Below are 20,565 nucleotides of genomic sequence, written 5' to 3' on the forward strand. Positions count from 1 at the left end.
GCCATTTCCTACTCCAGGGGATCTTCCTGACCCAGGGATCAAACCCGTGTCTCTTACGTCTCCTGCATTGGCAGGCAGGTTCTTTACCACTAGTGCCATCTGGGAAGCACAGAATGTAGCCAATTCCTGGTAGGAGAACTAAGATCTCGCAAGCCACATGGCATGACCAAAAATAAATAAATAAATGAAGTTTAAAAAATAATATTCTTTTATCTTTTAAATTCCTGATGCATCCCATTTTCATCCCTATATTTGTATATATTATATATACTACTTCTTTTATCTTGATCAGTCGTGCTGGCCAATTTTAATAGACTTTTAAAATAACTCACTTTTCCATTGTATCTTTGTTTTCTATTTTGTTAATTCTACTCTTATCTACTCTCAACCTTCTTTTCTTTGGAATTATCCCCATAATCTTTTTTCTAAGGTCTTGAAATGGATACTTAATTTTCAGTCATTCATTTTCCTGAATGAAATTATTGAAGGCAGTAAATGGCCCATACATCTACAAAACCCCCTTTATAATGAAGAAGGAGCAAGTCAAAGCCTCAGTGTTTTTCGTGGGCTCTTGCTTTCAACCAGAATTTAATAAGATTCCTTTTGTGTTCCTTTTGTTTATTTTTAGAGCTACCCTCTGTTTGTGGAAAGTGGTACTGGGTTTCCATTTATATTGTGGGTGGAAAGTTTCCTTTTATAATACATTTATTGAAGTAGAGAGTTATTTTTAGAAAGAAAAACATTAAGTAAATAATCAAAGAGGTGATACATAGTAGGCCAAAGATCCTCAGAATGGTATGCTGCATCTCAAATATGAGAAACATTATGAAATGACTATAATTTGTGACTATCACTTGGGAAACTGATGTTCCAGGCAGCTCACTGCCTTCTCTCACCCACATGCATGGTCATTGGCAAGTATAAGTTGTTCAGCCACAGAGGGTGAGTTCTGAATGATCAGGGAGTAAGACAGGTCCTGGGAAGTACAACTGGTCCAGTGTCCAAAAAAGGGAAATAGTTTCTGGAATTCCAAATTGTGGGTCAGATGTTCATAACAGAAGTGATACTAAAACTGAAGATGGGATTGCTAGCGAGCAGTCATGAGAGGTTAGAACGCGGTGGTCCTTGGGTCCCAGCATGGATGCAGGGGGGCACATCTTCAGTTCATTTCTCCCTTAGACAAAACTGTTCAGATGGCAGCTCAGTAGAGGTCAGGAGAAAGACGGTATCCTGGCAAAAATAATACGCTGGGGAAAGTCGCTATATGATGGCTAAAAACGTGTGTGATATGCATTCATTACAGCTCAGAGTTATTTAGGAAAAACGACACAAAGATTGGTTTTTTTTTTGTAATGATGGTACATTGTCCATCTGGAGGAAAGTTATAATAATTTGCCATGAGGCTCTTTACTGTTTAGCAAGTTTATCATAACATGCCAGGTGATATGAGGTTAGTTAACATCCCAGATGACAGAAAGTGACAATGAAAATGATAGTCTCTCAGTCACGTCCAACTCTTTGTGACCCCATGGACTATACAGTCCATGGAATTCTCCAGGCCAGAATACTGGAGTAGGTAGCCTTTCCCTTCTCCAGGGAATCTTCCCAACCCAGGGATCGAACTCAGGTCTCCCACATTGCAGGCAGATTCTTTACCAGCTAAGCCACCAGGGAAGCCCCAGATGACAGAATATGCATTCTAAAAGGTATTGACAAGCTGGAACTAGCGACGGAAGCAGTGGAGTTGGTGAGCACAGATGTGCAGTGGTCCACTCACAGAAATTCTCCTATTTCCAGCAAACATTCTCAGGGAGGCAGGACCTCCAGCTTGGACACGCCTCGCGGGCTGCAGGCAAAGTCTTGAAGGCCTTGCTCCAAGCATAAGCCATTACAGATTTCCCTCGGAGGCTCTTATTTTACCAAAAACATTCATATAAAGCCTGCGTCTCTTCAACAATACACTCATATTTTGCAGTTATCTTTAAAAGGACATTTTCACTGACAATTTTTTTTGTATTTAAAAGATATATTTGGATTAATTCCTATTCCCACAACTGTTGATGAGTTCAAAGAATGTATACATATCTAGAATCATAGAATTTTAGAGGTGTTGATAACTTTGATAACGTTGGTATCGATGTTGATAATGTTGATCAGATCTCAACACATTCCATTTCTCTTGTTTTACAGATAAAGAAACCAATCCTGTTCTGCTTTATTATACACAACTGCTCTGAATCTGAACACTTCAAACTGAAGAGTTCAATTTTTAAAATCCACCATCATACGAAAGGCTTCCACTCTCTTGCGACTACAGTTCCTTAGTTTAGTTTTAATTCTTAAATTTTAACTTAAAGTCTAGAATTATTCTCATTCTTGACAGGTGGCAGACAAAATATTTGATATATGATTTCCTATAAAAGAGGAATAAGATTTTGGATGGGTTTGTTTCCGTTAATCTCACTTATGGTGCCTATGGATTTTTTTATGATAGCAACTCACTAGGGAAGTGTTTGGGGAAGAATTTGCAGTGAGTCTAGAGTTTCTTCCCTGGGTTTTCATGAATCCAGGAATCTATAGTGATCTAAATATAGCTTTGATTATGATCTCTACATTACTTTCGTCCACAAGGCAACATTGCTGGGTAGCAAAAACAGAATAAGTCAGCAGCTGGTTTTCCCGTTTTCTGCCCCTCACTTCCTAGTCGAGCATCTGAAACACCACCACTTAGCTCGGTGTTTCGAAGCTCCGCGGTTCTGAGCTCCAGGGACTTTTTAATTATCAACTGCATGGCACCTAGTCTCCCCTCACCACCGGCAGAGTTGGTGTTTCTTAGGTTGGTATTTCACAGATGTGTGGCAGTTTCCTGCTTTCACACATATGTTTCCCCCAAAGAAATGCCATCATGTCTAAGATGGAGCCTTGGACATTATAAAGGATTTGTAACCATGATACTTGCAAGAGTGGGTAGAAAATTCAGTCTCATGCATCCCTTTGACTTAGCCTGGTTGTCAAAGTTTGTCATTTTTTTTCCTTCTGGTTTATCTCTTAACGTGTTAGGCTGTTGCAGGCACCCATGGTTCTTAAGCATATTGCTAGTAAGATACTCTTATTTATTAAGCATAGATGTTTCATTTTCAGATGTGAGTTATAATGTATAAAGTCACAGGCTTGGGTCTTGGGGTGCTGTTCTTGAGAAAAGGTACATTGTGCGAAGCACATATTCCACTTGGAAGAAGCCAGGGAACTGGAGGGATGAGGAGAAATGCGTAGGGAGTGAGAACATGGAACTCAGTTAAGTGGACATGTTGTTATTTATAGCGACGGCCGTGTGCGGTTACTATGTGTGTCTGCCGGTGGTGAGGGGAGACCAGGTGCCATGCTCCTAGGCGGGCTGCAACACAACCAGCAGCTTATAATTAGAAAGTCCCTGGAGCTCAGCACTGTGGCTGTCGGCCACGAGGAGCTGCCTCATCTGTGCCTTTACTGGGAGGACTTTCCCCTACTCCTTTTTTACCCTTCCTTGGTTTTTCTTTCAGGATCCCAGAAGTGATGCCAAGATGCAGGTGTCACCAGAGCAAGGAGAAGGGCACTCGCCAGGGAGTACTGTACGTCTGCTGAGATGAGGGCGAGGAGCACAGGGCCTGAGAACGTCCACAACATCTTCCCCACCTCCTGCAGAAAGAAATACGGAAGGTTCTCAGATGAAAATAGCTCCTCTTTGCTTTGGGGAAAAGCCAGAACCCATTAGCTGATCAGTTTTACCTGAAGAAGGCCCGTGGGCTGCTGATCAGCAGGTGTAACCCAGTGGGGTGACACTGAGACGGGAGAGCCCTGCCTTAAGGAGCGTAAACACCGAACACAGCGATGCTTTCCCACATCGGATGATGAACGGACGCTGAGGGGAAAACCACCCTTCCGCTGGCCAGGCGAGCTGGACTGGAGTGCACGCTTACGGGAACAACTTGGAAGGAGGAAAAATATTTTCATGGTTTTCCCAGACAGATATTCCGGGACAAGTGATAATGGAGACCCAGGATAATAGGTAAATGAGTGAATGTTTTAAATTACGCCACTTTGCACTGAGATTCAAGGCTTGCTGGGTTTTCCCATAGGAAACATATGTTGGCAAAAACAGAGGGAAGCTCTCTCGAGGTAAAAGTGAATCAACCCCAGACACGTTGGTTCGAATGGGGATTGTGCGGGCGACACTTGTATCGTGGGTTGAGGATCACTCCTTCCATTTCCCAGATGGTTCTGGGTTCTGTTTCCTGGTGTGGCTCTTACAGTGGACAGTTGACTCGATGTGTCCTATTTTCTCCCTCATTAAATGTGTGTATTGGTGCCTTTCACTGGCCTGTGATTATTTGGAAAATATTAAATAACTACTGTCAAGTACTTGCAATTGTATCAGATAAGCTGAGAGAAGAGAGAGGACGCTCTGCTTTTCCTTTATAAATGATGAAAATTTAGTTGCTATTTTATAGGAACTTATTTTATAAGCTTGAGGGTATGTGCAAAAATATATAGTATCAGTGATATGTAGAATTACCCCTTAAATTTCTCTGCTTTCCTTTCTTCTTATAACAAAATACTCTTTCATTGATTTTTGATGGATGTATTCAAATAGTGTGTTCAATAATCAAAAAGTTAGGTCCATAGAGACCAGGTAAGTCCTCACATCTTATAATCCAATGACATCAACTAATAAAAGGACTTTGTAAATTTGACTTTCCAATTTGAAATATTGGGAAAACCCAATATTTGTTTTTCTCATTTACCTTTTGAAAACCTTTATTCATTAAAAAGAGGAAGTTTCAAAAGAACTTCCTCCTTAACAAATCAGGATTAAATTGTGACTGATTGTTATTCATATGTGAGAATAACACAGGTACAGAGACTACTTAATGGGTTTGAGTTTTGACAAACTGGAACTTTTGATTATTTCTAATATTATAAGAAGTCATCTGAGATGAATTTTCTCACTATTTCTGACACTAAATTGTTTAAGCTTGAGAGAGCAACCCTCATGTAGCATCATACAAGTGATATCACAGTATTTTTTGTGGATTTTTTTCTTTTTTTTTCCCTTCTAAACTGCTTCCATATAGTGCTTTCCTCTTGTTTTGAAAGTAGATTTTTTTTCTATTTAAATGTGAACTCATTTTCATTCAGCTTATCAGTTAGCAGATTTCTTAGAAATAATTTCATGTATAAATTTATTTTAAATAGCAGTGATGACACAGACTCTTTGATGCTGACACTAAGTATATATTTTCAACAATTAAGATTGACTTGGAGCATCTAAGAGACAGTGAAAAAAACCCAGCAGATTGGATCATCTTTGCAGTCACTAGGTGCTCAAGTCTATTTATAGCTAGAACAAAGTATAAATTAACTTTGAGAATATCTTTGCAGAGATTTACATCCTGTAGGCTTTGGGCTCTTTAGAATTTCCTCAGAACTTATTATTTCCTTAAAGCTAAAATGTCAGTGACTGTATACAGCAGCATTTATGAATACATAGAGTATCCATTCATAATCAAAGCATCTTAAGATTATTTTATAAACACATTTTTATTAAGATATTTAAAACTTGTCTCATTAAGACCCTTACTGTGTAAAACTTGATTGCCTGGTGTTTTTGTTCAGGGAGCAAGATAATAAATTTTAAAGCTAAAAAGGATCTGGGGTGGGCTTGATCTTGGGCACTGTATCATGAGTGCTCGGGGGTGTGTGCGGGCCATGAGGCTTGCTCTTACCCACTGCGTTAACACGCAGAGCCTTCTCAGCCCACTGGCTTTATGTGAGTGTTCAAGAAAAGAAGATTATCTATGTGATAAGCAATATAAAATGTTGCACTAAGATAAAAGCAGGTATATTGTTGACTATACCATCTAAATATTAAACTAAAAATTGAGTTGGTACCACTCATTTTTTAAAAAAATTAATTAATTTAGCTGCACTGCATCTTAGTTGCAGCATGTGAACTCTGTAGTTATGGTATGTGAACTCTTAGTTGCATGTGGGCTCTAGTTCCCTGACCAGGGATGGAACCTGGGTCCCCCAAGTGTGGAGTCTTAACCATCAGGGAAGTCCCTGGTCTCCCTTGTTGAAGGCTGCTTTGGGATTGGTTCCCTTCCATTGTGTCCAGGGGACCTCTGGAGTGTCAGTGTGTTACCGTGCAAAGAGCAGATTCCAGGATACGGAGAGGTGGACCAGATTTGGGGCACCTCTCCCCTAGGGAGCTGAAGAAACAGTTCTAGGTACGGGATGCTAAAGCACTTGGTCCATTTGGGGTTGATTCAGGCTGGTGACAATGTCTAAGAGATCCTATGTTAGTGGATTGATGAGATGAGAAAACTGAAGTTACGTGACTTGTTCAAACTCACAGTGTTGGTTAAAGAAAAAATTACCCTGACACTTATTAAAATAGCAAGGAAGTCTTTATTTAGGACTTGATACCTATTGCAGTTGTGGATGAGACCTGGCTTAACTCAGAATACAGCATAGAGAGCTGGGCATTTATAGCCAATGAGCAGACAGAGGGGAGTCAGTGGATGGCAAATTAATGAGACATCAAGGGCAGGGACCCCGGCTGAACTGACTTGCTGACAGCAGGCCAGGGTGCTCAGGTGTCAAGGGCGGGCGGGGAGGACTTTGGTCAGATGTGGAGGTTACTCAGACCTCAAGGGGGAGGAGGTCTCACTACACTGACTGCAGGATTCTTGCTAAAACTGGGCCAGGCCGTCCTAAGACAGAGCCCGAGGATGAGGCTCGTTGAAAAGAGGGCTCAGAGGAGCTTCTGAAGTTTGGTCAAGGAGAGAGAGAGAGCCCTGGTCAGGTACAAGCCCAGAATGACTGGACCAGCCTCTCCTTCTCCTTCAGGGTCCATCCGGTATCCAGTGTCCACCTTCCCAGGGGACCGCAGTACAGCCTTTCAGTTAGGACCCTCCACACTAACTGTCACTGAACCAAACGAATTCTCTTGCCCACACGCAGTAAAGCGAGTGTGCTGACCCTGGGGTCGAGGTGAAGCAAAGGGCAGCGTTCACTGAAGGCGAGGAGTCCAGGCAGCTGGTGCTTAAGTCTGAACTTCCCGAAAGCTTTCAGGGACAGGTTCATAAAGACAGGGTGAAGGAGGGGGACATGGGCGGTGTGGTCAGCTCATGGACCTTTCTTCTGATTTTGTTGATGGTGAGGTAATCGGGGTCAGCATCATCAACCTGGTTTCAACTCACTTGGGGTCTATGTGCTTGTGGACAGCATGTGGTTAACTTCTCCCACCTCGTGGGGTTTCATTCAGTAGCTGCAAAACAGCTCAAAGGACACAGTTCAGAATATCCTCTACAGCCCTTGAGGTGGAACTAAAGATCTTTGACTTTGTTCAACGACTAACCTATTATTTTATCTTGCTTGACTGTTTCCTTTCTTTCTGCATTTTCTCACTTCTCTGGTTAAATTTACTCTTTGGGACTCAGGGAAAGCCTAAGAGTCTACAGTGTTTTTACAGACAAAGGCAGGTGGAGGACCTGCCGAGAGAGTGGAGGAAGTCAGTTCTGCGAAGACCCTATAGGGTCTTGCTCATCCCAAAGTCATTTCTCCAGCTAACATGTGTGGGGCATTTATTAGGCCAGGCTTTTAGAATATGTAAGCGAATGAAATGGATGTAGATATTGACTCTGCTGAATTTTCTACCCTAACAGGGAGAAGACAGAAAGCACAAGATAAACCTAACACATAATTAAATTACAGGGTACCTCATTTTTGTTGTTGTTTACTTGCTAAGTCGTACCTCACAGTGATGGAACAAAAGACCGGTGAGCATGAAAAGGAGGTGGGAGACTGCGGGGTTTCATAGGAACGTGTGTCACTCACAGTTTTAAATAGAATAGTCAAGACAAACCTCTTGGAGGTGACATTTGAGCAGACACTTGAAGGAGGTGAGGGAATTAGTCATAAGCTCTTTAGGGGAAGAATGTTCCAGACCTGGGGACATGTGTAGATCCTGTAGGTGGGTGCTGCCTGGAATGTTCCAAGAACAGGGAGGAGGCTGGTGGGCTGGCAGGGAGGGACTTAGGGCCAGGGAGCTGAAGTCACAGATAAAGAGGAAGTGTGAAGGAGATGGGGACCCACTGCGGGGAGAGGCATGATCTGACTTCCTTTGTAAGAGGATCCCTCCAGCTGCTGTGTGGAGGACAGGAGCAGAGGCAGGAAGGCCTGCTACAGTTTGTGGTCACCACCCAGGTGAGCGACGAGGGTGGTTCTGCCAGGAGGGCTGCATGGAGGAGGCCCCGCCCTGACTGCTCAGTGCTGCTCCTGTGTCAGTCTCTCCACTGAGGCTGGGAGAGTGTCCTGGCCACCTGGCAGTGTCAGAATGGCCAGGACATCTAAGGTGTATGTCAACAACCCGATGAGGATGAGGATTGAGTCATCTCTCCTACAACGATCGGTTCCCTAATTCTCCAGGACCTCCTGGGAGTCCAGCGCGTTAAGTTGATTCTGACACTTAACTTCCCAGAGTTAGCACAGACCCCATGTCACAGACAGTGGGACCACCTCTACTTCAGGTGCCAGTGGGAATGGGATCCCTGGGACACCCCAACTACAAATTCAGGGGTTCCAAGAACCCCTTCCCTTGGGTTCAATAATTCACTAGACTGACCCAGAACCCAGAGGGTGCTTTACTTACAATTACTGTTTATTGTAACAGCTCCTGGAAGAGACAAGAGCTCTTGTCAAGATCATGGGTCAGGATTTGGGGGCAGCGCATGTGTAGAGCTCCCAGGCCCTCTCTGGGTGCCCCCACACCCAGCACCTCCATGTGGTCACCAGCCTGGAAGTTCCTGTAGCCTAGTGGCTGTTTCCGAGTTCCCAGCAAAGTGTCCATGTTGGCCTGACTGATTACATCATCGACTGATTGAACTCACTCTAGTCCTTCCCCTTCCCTGGAGATTAGAAGGGTCAGAAAACTCCAACCCTCTAATCACAGGGTTGAGTCCTCCCTCCCCTCTCTGAAGCTATCTAGGGGCCCTGCCTTGAGCTACCTCATCAGCATACAAAAGACACTCTTTTCTCAGGGAATTCCGAGAGTTTTAGGAGTTTTGTGCCAAGACTCAGAGGCAAAGAGCAAATATTTATTTCCTATTATCCCATAGTAGGAGGAGTAAAGATTCAGGTGAGAGAGCAGGTTCCCGAGAGCAGGAGAGGAGGCAGACTAGCTGAGTCCAAGTGTATGAAAACTAAGGCCAGTGGGGAAGAGCAGTAGTGGGCAGGAGAGGGCCAAGCAAACCAGCCAGCCCTGGATTCTGGTGGAGCTGTGGACCTGGTGGCAGTTAGGCAGGAATAGAGCCGGGGAGGTGGAGTCCAGAGAAACAACAAGTGCTTTAGCAATTATGCCGCCCCTCCTAGGTTTCAGAAGTTCGTGAGTGTAAATAAGGTCAATTCATATTTACACCCACATCTCCATGACTCCAGATCTTCACCTGTTGATAAGACCTTAACCCCGATGCTCTTCTTGTTGGCTTAAATTCTTCTCCGGCTATTTCTGGGTGTCCTTGGGGCGGTGACATCTCCTATGGTCTCAGGAACAAATTTGCTTACGTTCTTTCCACTTGAGCCTCTGGGTCAGGGGCACTTGTCATGACCTCTGTAGGTGCTGCCTCTGTAACACTTTAATGCAACAGACCCCTTGGGACCAAAGTGACTGCCACCTGTGGGCTGGAGGTCAGGAAGAGGGATGCCTTCTTCTCAAGCCCATGCTGATTTTGTTTCCTGGGAGAGAGGCAGTGCTGCCTTGACTTATTCCCACCCAGGGTTTCATGGCGCTGGTCCTTCACCCTCTGTCCTCACAGGCTTCAAACCGGTCCCTCTCATGTGGCCAGAGAGGGGACAGTGGGTGCCATCCTGTCCCTTCTACATCTTTTCTCTTAGACACACACCTCTGCACCCAAACAAAACAAGACCAACTCCATAAACACCCTCCACAAACACAGACACCCATTTGTTTTAAGAGAAAACAAGTCGTATAATGGAAAGAGTGTAGACTTTGGAGCCAGACATGCTTGGTCTGAATCCCACTTTCTAGTCATGCAGCCTTAGGGAAAACAATGCCCATAAAAATATTAGATGAGAGCCCGTGAATGTAAGACACTTGTGTTGCATCTGATGCAACTCTCATCCCTCCATCCTCCAGAAGCCCGCACAAAGCCCCGCCCACAGCCTGAGCACCTGTCCTCAATGCAGGTGCCCTGGGGGGTGCCGTGGTCACCACCACCGCCACCCCAGCCTACAGAGCAGCTGCAGACCAGTCTGTCTCGTCCCTCTTGTTGGTGGCGGGGTGTCCCTTCCCATCACTGTGAGCCCCTCTGTTTCCACCTGCGCTGGGATCTCTTTGGGGAGGGGCTTATGGAGTGTTACTGGCCATCAGACAGGAAGCACAAGAGGCAAAGAGAGGGCCCAGGGAGCATCCTGGAGACACCACTGATGGTCCACACAGGCTGGTCTGGGGCCCAGAGCAGGTGGAGAGTGGGCCCCCCGCGGGGTGCTGGTGCACATGGAGGGTGCCAGCTCTCATCCTCCTCCCTTGGAATTAGCAGAAATCCTCTGCTCGGCCTTGGTACCTCTGTGCCTCCTGGTAAAAATTTTATCATGAGGAATTTCAGGCATCCAGAGAAGCAGAGGGAACTATTTATTACAGTGAGCGTCCTATACCTAATGGGCAGATTTCAGCAGTTGTGAAGCAAACCCTAGATGTCCTATTTTCTCTGGTCCTTGCAGCAGAGCCCTAGGGGTACAGATGTGTGTGTGTCGGAGCTTCGTAAACTGCAGGGCAGTCCCTGGGGAGCCCCAAGCGCTGCCCTGCTCCACGCGGGCTCATGTTGGGGAAGGAGGACCCCTATGCGGACCCAGGACAGGTTCGGTGCAGTCACAGAATCACCGATGGGAGACGAGGAACCGTCTCAGCTGTAGAAATACATGTGTTATTGAAAATTCACAGGGGTCGGAATCATTGCCTTTTAGACACTGCTCAGGAAGGTCCACTCCATTGAAAAATCAATTGATAGCTTTTCCTTGAAAATAATAATAATGTTAATGTATTACCCAGCAAGAAACACAGTTTTAAATTATCTCATTTACTGAATCTCCTGGTGGGGGTGGGGAGAGGGAATCTTATATAGAAATGGTAACTTAGTCCAACTGACTCAAGATTATTATTTTTTTTAATTAAGCAGTAGGCAAAATGATTTGTTTATGATACTTTAATATAAACGGTTCTTATTTTTCGTTTGTTTTGATTGAAAGCAATAGCCACAGAAAAACAACATAGAAACAAAACGCTAATTCTTTCCAGGGCCAAAGCCAAATGCAATCTGAAACCTGCAGCACCTCCTAGACCAAGTTAAATAGGTGCTGTAGAAAAAGCCTTCAAAGAATGAATAGAAAAAACATCCCTTGAAGAATCATAGAAAATATTAAAAACAGAAAAATGTATAAAAGGGATTGCCTATGATTGTGACAACTGGCATCTGAAGGCGCAGCCTAACAATCTGACATTTTGACATAAAATTAAATGGCCACCTGCTCCCTACTGCCCACAGAAAGAGAAAAAAAAAACTAAAGAAATTAACCTTTCTCATGTTGCAAGAAAGTAGTGGCTGAATGCAGAGTACCAAAGGAAGAGATTTCAGACACTATTTAATTTGTTCCTTTCACCTGCATGGAGAAGACCGAGGCAAATGTGATGGGTCTGTGTATGACTACACACCCATCATACACTTACACTGTCCTTTTTTTTTAAACTAGGGAAGGCTTAGCTTAAAGCTTCAGTTGAACCCCAGAAGAAGAGGACAGAGAGCTGGCAAGCAGAACACATGCCTTGCAGAGAACTGGAGGCTTCTTTGCCCACTACCCACAGTCACTGAAAAAGGCAAACACTGGGAGGGTCATCTTTATGTCTGCACTTTAGTAGTTGTGTACCTTGTCATCATATTCTTTGGATTCTTAGGTCATGTTACAATAAGAGATGATTTGAAATCCTTGTTTCCTGTTCTGGAACAAGAAATTGTGCTAATGCATTTTTAGCATAAATACCGTGAATGTTACCCAGTTTACTTACAACTATTTAGTGAAGGCTGCTCAAAGGGTTAGTTAGGTTTAGCCCATTCTTTCAATTCATAGCGTGGATTATCCATGGATTAAGGCCACTCAGTTGACTGGTTAAGTCAGGTCTAGTTGTTGGTGCTTTTTTTTCCCTCTTTAATGTCTTTAAAACAGAATGTCCAGAGAAATGTGCAAAAAAGGTATAAGGATATAAGCATGGCTGCAGGGCTCTGGGAGGATGCCCAGGAAGGAGGGGCAGGGATGAGGTGGGAAAGGTGAGTCTAGGAAGCCTTTGGACTTGAAGGACTGAGTGTTGTTATGCTGGGGGGAGGCGAAGTCATACTTCATAATAGATCAACTCAGTGGTAACAGGAATTACTTAACAGGATTAGTCAGAGGGGAAAGGATTCGGGGCAGTGCGAAAATATTTAGAAAACAAGAAAGTGATCAGAGGCTTAAAAGACAATCACACATGTAAACTTTAATTGCTAATAACATTAAGTATATGTTTTCTGAAGTACACTCAAATGCCCTTAATAGCTTTTTCACTGATGAATTTTTTTATTTTTTTAAAAAGTATTTATTCTTAACTGAAGGATAATTGCTTTATAGTATTGTGATGGTTTCTACCAAACATCAACATGAATCAGCCAAAATTACTAAGCTGTTATATTTATAAGATTATAGAAATACTGAACAATCATAGGTTTTTTTTTTTTTTGATTTAGATTTGCGTGAATTCTGAAAAAAAAAAAAACCTGTTCATATGACTATTATTCTATGCTTTCTCTGTTAAAAATTTTGTCTTTGGTTCTTCAGAAATATTCATTTTTAGAAGCTGTCAGTAAATAGATATCTTTTCCATTTTATAACTATCTAATTTATCCAATAAAATCCTTATCAAGAGAAAATTTGAAATGGTTTGGAAAATGAACAAAATGTAGGATTTTAACAGAGGAAGTGTCCATTCAGTTACAGTAATCATTTAAAATTCAGTCATTTTGGTTTTTTATGGATTCATTCCCAATTTTCCTTAAAAAACTCTCTCTTGACCTATTTCTAACTAGCATTTCCTTTGTGTCCCCTCCAAGTGGTTGCCTGCCAACTACTATCATTGTCCGCCAAACAGCAAATGCATGAAGCTATTTGTAAACCTTCCATATGAGGAAGGCTGTAGCATGATCCCTTTTTATACAAAGCAAAGGAAAAACCCAGAAAGTTGTTTTCCACAAATTCACAGATCTATAATTTTGTGGGCACAGTTTCTATGATTCATATTTTCAAGTTATTGTGGCACTGACTGCACAGACATAAAACATGATGCTTTTGAAGTGATCATTCACTGACATTATCACTCCAAGTCCAAACATTTGGAAATGAGATAAAATAAGAAATGGTTGTTTTTTTTTAACTTTAATAAACGTCAGCAAGAAATGTTAAAAATAAAATATGACAAAATAAAGAAGATTCCCATTTGTTTTTCATAAATAAACTCATTTCTCAAATACTTCTGACCAGAGGATGTTAGTTTAATCAAATTATGGTCTAGGAATTCTGTTTGAGACACTACTTCACAGCTAAATATGTTGTTGTTTAGTCCCTAAGTCATGTCCAACTCTTTACGACTCCATGGACTGCAGCACGCCTATCCTTCAAGAACTCCCAGAGTTTGCTCAAATATGTAGGGGAGTGTAGTTTTAAACAAGTAACTCAGTTGGCTATAATGAATGAAACAGAAGTAGTGAAATGTACAATCTCATCCATTTGGCTGCATTGTCTGTGTGTCTCTATTCTGTAGTGCATGCTCACATATTCATTATATTCATTTAAAAGTGTTTCCCAGCACGTGCCTGAGGGCTCTCGTGCTGCCTACGTCTGGCCAGACTGTAAAACTGCCACGTACTTGAGAATACAGGATTGTGGTTAGCTCTTAGGAGAGAATTTAGGGTACTTACCTCTAAGGCATGGGCTTTCCAGGTGGTGCTAGTGGTAAAGAACCCACCTGCCTAATGCAGGAGATGTAAGAGACATGAGTTCGATCCCTGGATTGAGAAGATCCCCTGGAGGATGGAAACCCACTCCAGTATTCTTGGCTGGAGAATCCCATGGACAGAGAAGCCTGGTGGGCTACAGTCCATGGGGTCACGAAGAGTCAGACACGACTGAAGCGACTTAGCAGTCAAGCACGCATGCACCCCTAAGGTGTGCTGACTCTGCGAGATTTTTAGAATCTCAAAGCAAATGTTTCCCTTTTACTTCAATTCTGAGGTGCAGCACAGAATGAGGACACTGAATGGAGACCTGGGTTCCGGTCTTGACACTTGATGTTTGCAAGGAAACCTCAGACAAATTACTTGACCTCTCTGGGTCCTGAGTCCTGATTTGTAATTGTGGATGATAATGTTAGATTCATCTAGAAGTTAAATACGACAGTGGATGTGAAAGAGTCAGCATGTGGTTGGTGATAAGTAATACAAACGAGCACTGTTCTAATTGGTGGGATATTTTTCCTTATAGTGAACCCCACATCTATCTCTGGAGTCACAGAAATTTTTATACATGAAAACCTTTCTCCTATTTGAACAGTATAGCATGCACCCTGGAGTCATGTTTTTCCCAGGATAAACATGTCTGTTAGTACCAGTAACAGCCCCACATGGGGATATGCACAGGGTATGGGCTTGCAGGACCTGCATGTGGTCTGGGGCAGTTAGAACTTTTCTGAATCTCCTTTTCATCTGTAAAATAGGAATAAACATGCCTCATAGGATTTTAGTGAAGAATAAATGACAGTGTTTGGTGCCTAGGAAGTGTTTCATTAGCCACACGGATTATTATTATTGTGCATGGTTTTCCATTTCTCACATCCCAACAACTGCTTTAAGTGAACAATGGTCTTGGCGATAGGATTTCAGAGGCAGTGAGTGACGGACCTACCCGCCCTCTGATCCCAGGGCCCACACTGCCTTAGAAATTAAAACAGAGCCCCTTGAGAGCCAGGAAGTGGCTGCTGAGCCTTCCTGGGGGAAGAAGCAGTGGGGGTGAGAGCGCAGTGCTGCGGGCTGGAGGGGGAGGGCTGGCTGGAAGCTCCCTGTGTGTGTGGTCTTCTCCAAGAAGGTTAAAGAGATAGAAGGAAAAATAAATGATATCTCGAAACACACAGGAACACAGAGGGATGCACCAGAATGGAGTCCTAGGGCCACTTTGGAGGGGGGTGCGGGGCCTGGTGCGCAGGAAGGGTGTGCCTGGCGGGGCTGTGAAGGATACAGCTGATGGGAGCTGAGCCTGGGTACGCTCAGGAGGAGAGACAACAAGGGAAGACCAGACCTCAGTCCAGACACAGGGTCACCCAGGAGAGCAGTCTCTTTCCTGATTGCAATGCTCGTCCAGGAAAGCCTTTAATGGAAGGCCACGCTGTGGCACTCAGCAGCTTGCCTTTATTTCAGCACTGTCCCTTTTATGTTGAAATGATGTTTCTGCATCATTCCAGTTTCGGCTGCCCTCGAGGCTCAGTGGTAAAGAGTCTGAGTGCCAGTGTAGGAGATGCAGGTTTGATCTCTGGGTCAGGAAGATTCCCTGGAGGAGGAAATGGCAACCTACTCCAGTATTCTTGCTGGGAAAATTCCATGGACAGAGGATCCTGGCAGGCTACAGTCCATGGGGTTGCAAAAGAGTCGGACAAGACTGAGTGACTGAGCACACGGGCTGTTGAGTTCCTAATGGGCAGTGGAGCTGTTATTAATATCATTATCTGTCTGATTTCTGAGCCCCTGGCAGAGAGCCTGCACCTAGGATGGGTTACATTTACTGAGCTCAGCAGAGCTGAGGACGCAGTGGATACAAGCGCAGAGCATGTCAGGAGAGGAGGTGAAGTTCAGATCAAAGGTTGAAGGGGACCCAAGACACACTGGCCTGCTTCATGGTTTTTCCTGCACTGACCTCCAGAGCCAGAGAGGAGGGCGCGGGGGAGGATGAAGGTGAAAAGAAGGGTGTGAGGCCTCCTTCTCACCTTCTCACCTTCTCACCTTCTCACCTCCTTCTCCTGCCCACCTGATTGCTGTTCCCATGAGCTGACTCACCCCCCAGACAGAGGGGGACACACACCCCCACCCCGGGGACTGTGCACCTTAATCAGAGTGCCAGTGCCTAGGGCATCCTGGTTGTCATGCATTTCTATTGTATGAATACATGTGACCCTCCAAGGTCAGCGATAGCCCGTTTCACCTTCCCATAACCCCAAGGAAGGGTCCTACAGGTGAGGCAGTGAGCTCAGAGCGGTGACATCCCTCCCATGGAAAGGTGTGAGAGCTGAGAGTCTGACCATCAATTCATCTGCAAACTAGGGGGCAGAGGGCTTCCCTAATAGCTCAGTTGGTAAAGAATCCACCTGCAGTGTGGGAGACCTGGGTTTGATCCCTGGGTTGGGAAGATTTCCTGGAGAAGGGAATGGCAACCTACTCCAGTATTCTTACCTGGAGAATTCCATGGACTGTATAGTCCATGGGGTTGCAAAGAGTTGGACATGACTGAGGGACTTTCACTTTCAAGGGGGTGGAGGGTGGAGGGTGGAGACAGGTGGAGAGTGAAGAAAAGCAACATGTAAAATAAAGGGCAAAACAGAAGGGAAATTGTTAATTTCCTAAAAGAAAAGAAAAATATCAATAGCCAGAAGAAACAGAAAAAAGGAAGAAGTGTATTAGAGTGTATTATGGTATCGTTGCTCATACCGTTTCCTTTTTTATGTCCAGTGTAATCAATTTTTATGACGGAGCATTTTATAGGTTTATGTTGAAAGTTTCTTTATTGTTGTGTCTAGGGCAAGACTCCATTAAAACACTCTAATTATTAGCATGGGGTACATTCATTTTAATGTACCTACTGCCATAGTTAGCTCACTCTGTCCCTGTATTTCCTATAAAATGTTCCTAGAGAGGATGTTTCATCAAAGGTTATCGTAAGTAGAAGAGGAATTCAGAGGCCACACATGGTTTTATTATTCCCTGAAATGGTTAAGACAGCTCAAGGTGCATCCCCTTGACAAAATCTGAGGGCCTGAGTCACATTTTCCCTTTCTAATGCGAAGTTCTTTCTGATTACCCTGTTGCCGTTCGGAAGCATGACTACACTTAAGGCTCTTCCTGGGTAATGAGGCTTTGGCACAGTTATATACGAACAATCTGGGATTTTTGGCAACTCAACAACTACCTCTCACATTAACAACAGATTCAAAAGCATCAGGTAAAGCCTGTACAGTCCTATCTTCTCAAAACTTGGACAGTTTTTACTTTTACTCTAGGGGGTGCATATTGCCCTCTTTGGAAGGAGCAAAGGCAGGAATGTTAATTCAGAAACATGACATCATTTCCCAAAGCATGTTGAATGGAACTAAAAATAGAAGTCAAGCTACTGCGTCTACACTGGCACAAAGAGAAGGGAAGTTTTGTCACTTGTCTGGCTGATTGGTTATTGAACGTGGTTGCTGGATAAGCCGTGCCTGGGCCACCGGCCTCTCTGGTTGAAGACTGGGTCCTCCATGTAAGGATCACTCTGTGTGAGGCCTCGATGGTGGAGCGTGGGGTCCGTGAGCTTAGGGAGCAGACACACATGGGGTAAGTCAGCTGGCAGGTGAGCACGAGGCTCGCTCGCAGCCGTGGCGCCCTGTGAGGCATCAGGCTTCCCGAATCTGAAGGAGGAGTGGACAGCGGAGGAAGAAGGAAGACACAGGCAAAGGCCACATGATAGAGCAGGGGAGCTGGTCTGATGGGGCTGGAGCAGAGCCCGGAAGGGGAGGTGGGAGGCGGGGAGAGTACATTGGTGAGGTGTGGAGGCGTGGATGAGTGTGCAAAGTAGAACTCGCATGTTCTCCTAAGGAGTCTGTATTTCATTTTGTTCATGTATGTGTTTGAGGGCAAAGATGTCAGTTCCAACCACTCCAGAAAAGGCCCAGAGCATCTTAAGAAGACAATTAAATAGATAAACCACTGGACCCACCAGGAAAGTTACGGGAGTCACATTCATAGGTGTTTGAGCCCAGAGGGGTTCTACACACAGTGTGCAGGGAACACCTTTGCTTCACGTCAACTACAATGTTGTTATTATAATTCACATATTGTTGTAGATATAATTCACATATCATGAAACTCACCCTTTTAAAGGGTTCTTAGGGTGTTCACCAGCAGTGGAGGCTGCATGGGGCAGAGGACAGGTGCTGGGCGCTCTGGGAAAGCCTGGAGAGAAAGCCTGTGCGACCAGCAAACCTCACCTGAGACAGTGGACTCTCCGTGCTCCTTCAAGGTCAGGCGATCTGATGGAAAGCAGAAATAGGAGAGCTTTATCAAACACAGATGCTCAGGAACAGGGAGGTAAGAAGAGAGAGGGTGAACTCACTCCCCTGCCAGAGCCATGGGGCTCAGGACCACCCAGCCAAGGAGGAACAGCCCACCCTCTTCCTCTCTTGTCTCAGGGCTTTGGCCTGTGTGGGGTCAATCGCAGCTGACTATTTGGGGGACAGGGAGAGAGCAGACCCCCACCTGCTCCCCTCAAAGGCTGGCAGCCTTTGACCGCCTGCCCTAGTGTGGGGTGCTGATGGCTTCAGCGAGAATAAAGCTGACCTTTGCATGAGGATTGAAGGTTGAAATTTTATATAATGATTTTGGCTGGATTTGTTCCAATTATAGAAGTGAAATCATGTTGTATAACTTAAAGAGACCTCAGAACTGTGGTTATGTTAGAGTGAGCAGAAAAACCATAGAATCTGCCCCGATTCCCATCCCAAGGCAGAGAAATGTGACGGGCACAAAACATTACTCCCAATCCTTCAGAAAATGTGCCTTGATATGTTAGTACTCAGGCTTTTACAATCTTACCAGTTATGCTGTTTTCTAACACTTCTAAAGTATGTGTTAGTCACTCAGTTGTGTCCAACTATTTGCAATCCCATACCTATAGCCCACCAGGCTCCTCTGTCCATGGGATTCTCCAGGCAAGAATACTGGAGTGGGTTGCATGCCCTTTTCCAGGGGATCTTCCCAACCGAGGGATAGGACCTGGGTCTCCCGCATTGTGGGCTGATTCTTTACCATCTGAGCCATGAGGGAAGTCCCTAATACTTCTACAGATAATTCAAACATAACCTTGCTGTGTAGGTTAGAGCAAAGCTGTAGGCTGAACCAACAATCACTCATAAATTCTATCTCTCTTGCTGGAACCTACCACAGAGGTTTGGAAGGCTAGATAAACCCATGGACCCTCTGTATTCACAGGTTCTGCATCTGAGGGTTCAGTCAACCATAGGTTGAAAGTACTAGAAAAAAATTTCAGAAAGTTCCAAAAAGCAAAATTTAAATTTTCCATGGGCTGGCAACTATTTACAGAGTATTTACATTGTAGTAGGTATTATACATAACCTATATAGAATTTATGAGTGATTGTTGGTTCAGCCTAAAGCTTTGCTCTAATCTACACAGCAAAGTTATGTTTGAATTATCTGTAGAAGTATTAGGGACTTCCCTCGTGACTCAGATGGTAAACCTATAGATGATTTAAAGTACACAGAAGATGTGTGTAGGTTATGTGTAGATATTATGTCCTTTTATACAAGGAACATGAACATCCAAGGATTTTGGAAACCATGGGGGTCCTGGAACCAATCCACCTCTATCCTGCCCCCAACACCCAGGGACAACTGTGTTCACTTTTCTTGCGGCTTCCTCACAGCTATGGGTGTCCATGTGATAAGAATTTTGGCCAATGAGAGAGAAACAGAAGTGTGCTTGGGAAATTCTACTTTTCCCATAAAACAGACAGGGTGGGAATCTTCCCTTTTCCCTTCTTCCTTCATTGAATGTGGATATATTGAGCTGTATTAGCCATTTTATGGGAAGGAGGGGAGGCCCCCACGTCACTGGGGTGCTGATCTTGAAGAAGAGTAGCCTTTCTCTGCACTGTGAGAAAAACAAACCCTTATTGGTTTAGCTACTGCTAGTCAGGTAGTCAGTTATTTGCAACCCAAAGCATCTTGGACAGAACAAAAACCCAAAATAAAACCTTGCTGACTGATGTTAGGGGTGGAGTGAATATCCATGTATATGCAGTCATTCATTTAACTCTAAACATCTGAGTAACATTTATTAATTCTAGGCCCTTAAGGTACAAAGAGACATGCACTGCAATGAATAGAAATGAAATATGATTAACAGAAATGTGATTGGCACTATAGTACCAATGTGAATGTACAACATACAGGTTACACAGGATGAACCAGACTGAAGAGTGCGGGAAAGGTTCAGGAAGTAGTGATTCTAGGACTACAACTTAGGGATTATCAGAAAGAGAGGGTTGACTGGAGGATGCAGGCAGGTGGGACAATGCAGGTGGAGCCCATGGGGACGATCAGGCAGTGTGACTGCATTTTGTAAACACTAGGTTAACAGAGAGACTTGGACTATATAGAAAGCTGAGCAC

At 44.1% G+C, this 20,565-nt stretch overlaps 2 protein-coding genes across 7 annotated transcripts in view; one reads left to right on the plus strand and one right to left on the minus strand.

Moving 5' to 3' along the window:
* Positions 1 to 20,565, minus strand: part of LOC145530394 (uncharacterized) — a 39,484-nt gene that overhangs the window by 12,870 nt on the left and 6,049 nt on the right. For 2 of the 5 annotated variants that reach the window (XR_014071731.1, XR_014071730.1), the window contains exons 2-3: positions 18,365 to 18,406; positions 3,518 to 3,675 (exon numbers count right to left, since the gene is read on the minus strand). Coding sequence is in view for 1 of the 5 variants with exons in the window: in XM_081551705.1 (XP_081407831.1) it covers positions 3,518 to 3,663 (146 nt within the window). In the remaining 4 variants the exon portion in view is untranslated. Of the gene's footprint in view, positions 1 to 3,517; positions 3,676 to 17,072; positions 17,689 to 18,247; positions 18,407 to 20,565 lie in introns of those variants that run through there. The other 3 variants (XM_081551705.1, XR_014071729.1, XR_014071732.1) reach the window with 3 other exon arrangements.
* Positions 1 to 20,565, plus strand: part of SACS (sacsin molecular chaperone) — a 78,170-nt gene that overhangs the window by 12,229 nt on the left and 45,376 nt on the right. For both annotated transcript variants that reach the window (XM_081551696.1, XM_081551698.1), the window contains exon 2: positions 3,540 to 4,045. In XM_081551696.1, the coding sequence (XP_081407822.1) occupies positions 4,026 to 4,045 (20 nt within the window). In that variant the 5' untranslated portion in view covers positions 3,540 to 4,025. The remainder of the gene's footprint in view (positions 1 to 3,539; positions 4,046 to 20,565) is intronic.

This window comes from Giraffa tippelskirchi, chromosome 12 (assembly GCF_054371585.1).
Source record: "Giraffa tippelskirchi isolate mGirTip1 chromosome 12, T2T-mGirTip1v1.2.pri, whole genome shotgun sequence".
Taxonomy (NCBI): domain Eukaryota; kingdom Metazoa; phylum Chordata; class Mammalia; order Artiodactyla; family Giraffidae; genus Giraffa; species Giraffa tippelskirchi.